Source organism: Boleophthalmus pectinirostris, unplaced genomic scaffold, assembly GCF_026225935.1.
Source record: "Boleophthalmus pectinirostris isolate CB_2022bp ecotype Guang Dong unplaced genomic scaffold, ASM2622593v1 HiC_scaffold_4, whole genome shotgun sequence".
NCBI lineage: Eukaryota > Metazoa > Chordata > Actinopteri > Gobiiformes > Gobiidae > Boleophthalmus > Boleophthalmus pectinirostris.
The window spans coordinates 42208656-42213681 of NW_026571353.1; the positions used below are offsets into that span (position 1 = coordinate 42208656).

The 5026-nt window shown below is 35.0% G+C and overlaps 1 protein-coding gene across 1 annotated transcript in view; it reads right to left on the reverse strand.

Moving 5' to 3' along the window:
* The window catches only part of prdm6 (PR domain containing 6), a 182688-nt gene extending 182421 nt beyond the window's left edge, over positions 1-267 (reverse strand). The window contains exons 1-2 of the mRNA XM_055161991.1: positions 237-267; positions 26-145 (exon numbers count right to left, since the gene is read on the reverse strand). Coding sequence (XP_055017966.1) covers positions 26-145; positions 237-267 — 151 coding nt within the window. The remainder of the gene's footprint in view (positions 1-25; positions 146-236) is intronic.
* Positions 268-5026: the final 4759 nt, after the last annotated feature.

The following is a 5026-nucleotide window of genomic DNA, read 5'->3' on the forward strand; positions in this document are numbered from 1 at the left end:
GGAGTGCGTGGACTTAACCTTTGACCTCTGACCCCTAAATCTCCAACCTCAGAGTCACTCGCTCCAGAACGAGACGAACGAGACGAACGAGACGAACGAGACGCCGAACGAGACGAACGACAACACGCGGAAAAATCTACAGACGCTGATCACAAAACAAGAACGAGAAGATTTACACTGCGAATATCAAAGAGTAAAACTTTTACACTAAAAAATTCTAATTCAGATTCTGCGACCTGCTGCTCCCTCATAAAACACATAAAACATATTATTAAATTATTATTGACTAAACGTTTATGGCACATTTTTAAACGCTCAACGACACTTCACAAGAGGCAAGAAACTAAAGACACAGAGTTACTTTTTAGTGTTGAATTTTCACACCAAAAAAATCAAATTCAGTTACAAGAAAATAAAACATTCTTAAACAAACTTAATAATTCAAATATTCATTAAATAGTGACGTTGAAGCTTCAACCGTGAAAAATTTAAGAGAAAAAAGGAGATATTTCCAAGAGTAATCTCAAATAACAAAATATTTTCATAAATTTTCCTAATTTTTATCAGATATTAAACATTAAACTAATCACAAATAATAATAATGATTAAAATAAGAAGAATTCAACGACCACTGAGCTAAATTTCAGTATTTAATTTAAGCAAAAAAAAAAAAAAATCAAATTTACTGTAGTTTTTTACCTTCTACAAATACTACATCTCCATACTTTTCCAAAAACTTCAATAAAATAGTGGAATTCTGTAATTTATCGAGGCATCAAAAGTGAAAAATATAAAATGCAGATGATATTTTAACAACTATAATCACAAATTGCAAAATCTTTTTCATCTAAAATTCAAATTCACAGTTTTTATGCTCCACCTTCTACTCTGTCAAAAAGATAAACATTCTGAGTTTAAAAAACACTTTCATTCAAATTCTGTTAAATATTAAAATCTGCATAATTTTCATCCACAGCAAAAAAATAAATAAAAAATTCACTTCTGTAAAAATGGGACAAATATTTTTAGAGTCAAAGATTGAGGAGGAAATTCCAGACAGAAACAAAAAACACATTTTCATAAGTTTGCAAATATTAAAACTTAAAATAATAAAAATCCACTCACATTTGTTAATATTTTGAGATAAAACGCGTCAAACGGAGACGAGACAAACACAAAAAAAAAAAAAACTAAAGACACAAATTGAACAGGTGAATTATAAACAGAGACTAAAACTTCAGTACTGAATTTTCACGCCTCTCGAACTTTTAAAAAATCACTTTTGTCCACGTTCTATTAAACATTATTAAACTATCACAAACTCTAATACTTCAAATAATAAAAATTTACTGACTGTGAGTTTGAAACAGTGAGATCAATTTAAATACTGAATTTTAACACAAAAACAACACGACTTATTACTCAAACACACTGCATCCTCACACTTTTAAAATGTTAAACTAAAATGTTCATTAAAACTGTGGATTTGCGTAATTTGTCGACGCCTTCAGCAGTGAAAAAATAAGAGAAAGAGGGAGATAATTCCAAGACTAATCGCAAATAACTAAACGTTTTCACCAAAAACAATCAAATTCACAGTTTTTATGTCCCGCCTTCTACTTTGACAAATATTAAAATCACCTCTTTCGTTCCAGTGATGTTAAACATTAAAATACACAAAAATTTGAATTCAGATTTCACGACGCACAACTCAAGCAAATACTACAGTCTCATACTTTTAAATGTAAAATGATAACGTTGATTAAAATAGTGGATTTGTGTCAGTCGTCGAAGCGTCAACAGTGAAAAAAATAAGAGAAAGAAGGAGATATTTTCATAATTCATCGTAAATAACATGTTTTCACCAAAAAATTCAAATTCACAGTTTCTACGTCCCACCTTGTACTTCAACAAATATCAAAATCTCCCATTTAAAAAAGCTCTTTCGCTAAAGCGCTGTTAAAAATTAAAATAAAGAAAAATTTTAATTTAGTTTTTATGTCGTACTCCTCAGACAAATACTGCACTCTCAAACTTTTAACGTTTTCAATTAAAATGTTAAGGGAGATATTTGCACGACAAATCGCAAACAGCAAAACGTTTTCACCAAAAAAATAAAATTTACAGTTTTACTTCGACTTTCCCAAACATTAAATTCTCATATTTAAAAAAGCTCTTTAGTTTCAGTGCTGTTAAACATTAAAACTGTGGATTTGCATCATTTGTCGAAGCGTCAACAAAAACAAAAAAAAGACAGAAAGAAGGAGATATTTTCACAACTAATCACAAACAGAAAAACGTTTTCGCCCAAAAAATCTAGTTCACTGTTTTACTTTTACTTTCCCAAACAAAATAAATCTTTTGTTCAGGTGCTGATAAATATTAAAATCGTGAATTTTCATCATTTGTCAAAGCGTCAACGGTGAAAAATATAAAAAACAGATTTAAACACAGACACATTTGGATCTGGAGTTTTACGTTTTACGTTTGGAGACAAAACAAAACACAAAAACAGGAAAGAAAAAAAACTGTTTGAATAATTTTACCTGCAGAGACAAAGAGACAAAACCAGAGACAAAAAAGAGACGACAAAGAGACAAAAAAGAGACAAAACCAGAGACAAAAAGAGACAAAACCAATAACAAAAAGAGACAAGACCAGCGACAAAAGAGACAAAACCAGAGACGAAAAAGAGACAAAAAAGAAACAAAACCTGCATTGTGCAACTTTTTTCCTCATAAATTTGTAAATTCTATTTTCAGATGTAAAACATCCACTTCTACATTTCAAGGTTTCATTTTTGTATTAAACTGTATTGTATTTTCTTGTAGTAGATATTGTAGATATTAATTGAGTATTTTTTGTTTCTATGGAGACGTCATTGCTCTGTCTGGAATGTTCCGCAGTGTGACATTAAACAGATCTTTATATTTTACTACATTACTGCTTTTTACTTCACATTTATTCAATTACAGGTGGATTTAAAGCACAAAAATACAAACAAAAACAGCCGTTCTGACTCTGAGTGTGTGTGTGTTCTGTGTGTGTGTGTGTGTGGTCGTTGTGTGTGCGCGGTGTGTGTGTGTGTGTGTGCGCGGTGTGTGTGCGTGTGTAATGGCGCGGTTGTAAATTAGATCAGTCAGAGTTTGTGGACGGTAATGGAGCCGATACGAAGCGCTGGAGTGAAGAAAACGACGCGCTAATGTGAAGTGACACTTTGACTCGGAGACACGACCGCAGGCGCAAACACACACACACACACACACGTAACACACACACGCACACGCACGGAGGAAGTGTTCTGCTCCATGGCACAAGGGCAGGAGCACAGACTAACCAACAGACGCGATACTCGATACTGATCCAGATCCAGATCTGATCCAACTCAAGACAAAAAAGTGTTCAGGAAAGGCCCAAACGAGTGTCTAGTTTCGATAATAGTTTTAATATCGATTAGAGTTTGATTTTTTCGATATTTTTGACAACTCTATTTTATATTTTTGCTGAGATTGTCGAGCTGTTTTGTGGAACTACAGCAGAGATGAGTCGTTTTGTGTAGCTGAAGTCTGAAGTGTGTCAAACTCGTCTCTGTCTCTGGTTCAGTCTTTGGTTTTGTCTCTTTTTTTTGTCTCTGGTTCTGTCTCTGTTTCTGTCTCTGTTTTTGTCTCTGTTTCTGTCTCTGTTTCTGTTTCTGTTTCTGTCTCTGTTTCTGTTCTGTCTCTGTTTTTGTCTCTGTTTCTGTCTCTGTTTTTGTCTCTGTTTCTGTCTCTGTTCTGTCTCTGTTTCTGTCTCTGTTTTTGTCTCTGTTTTTTGTCTGTTTCTGTCTCTGTTTTGTCTCTGTTTCTGTCTCTGTTTTGTCTCTGTTTCTCTGTTTCTGTCTCTGTTTCTGTCTCTGTTTTTGTCTCTGTTCTGTCTCTGTTTGTCTCTGTTTTTGTCTCTGTTTCTGTTGTCTCTGTTTCTGTCTCTGTTTTGTCTCTGTTTCTGTCTGTTTCTGTCTCTGTTTCTGTCTCTGTTTTTGTCTCTGTTCTGTCTCTGTTTCTGTTCTCTGTTCTGTCTCTGTTGTCTCTGTTCTGTCTCTGTTTTCTCTGTTTCTGTCTCTGTTTTGTCTGTTTCTGTCTCTGTTTCTGTCTTGTTTCTCTGTTCTGTCTCTGTTTCTGTTCTGTTCTGTCTCTGTTTCTGTCTCTGTTTCTGTCTCTGGTTCTGTCTCTGGTTCTGTCTCTGGTTCTGTCTCTGTTTCTGTCTCTGTTTCTGTCTCTGTTTCTGTCTCTGTTTCTGTGTCTCTGGTTCTGTCTCTGTTTTTTGTTTCTCTGTCTCTGTCTCTGTTTTTGTCTGTCTCTGTTTCTGTCTCTGTTTCTGTCTCTCTGTTGTTTCTGTCTCTGTGTTTCTGTTTCTCTCTGTTTTTGTTTCTGTCTCTGTTTCTGTTTCTGTGTCTCTGTTTCTGTCTCTGTCTCTGTTCTGTCTCTGTTTTCTGTCTCTGTTTGTCTCTGTTCTGTCTCTGTTTCTGTCTCTGTTTTTGTCTCTGGTTCTGTCTCTGTTTCTGTCTGTTTTCTGTCTCTGTTCTGTCTCTGTTTCTGTCTGTTTTGTCTCTGTTTCTGTCTCTGTTTTTGTTTGTCTCTGTTCTGTCTGTCTCTGTTTCTGTTTCTCTGTTCTGTTTCTGTCTCTGGTTCTGTCTCTGTTTCTGTCTCTGTTTCTGTCTCTGTTCTGTCTGTTCTGTTCTGTTTCTGTTTCTGTCTCTGTTTCTGTCTCTGTTTCTGTCTCTGTTTTTGTCTCTGTTTCTGTTCTCTGTCTCTGTTCGTCTCTGTTTCTCTCTGTCTCTGTTCTGTCTGGTTCTGTTCTCTTGTTTCTGTCTCTGTTTCTGTTTCTCTCTGTTCTGTCTCTGTTCTGTCTCTGTTCTGTTTTTCTGTCTCTGTTTCTGTTCTGCTGTCTCTGTCTCTGGTTTCTGTCTCTGTTCTGTCTCTGGTTCTGTCTCTGTTTTTGTCTCTGGTTCTGTCTCTGGTTCTGTCTCTGGTTCTGTCTCAGACCTGAT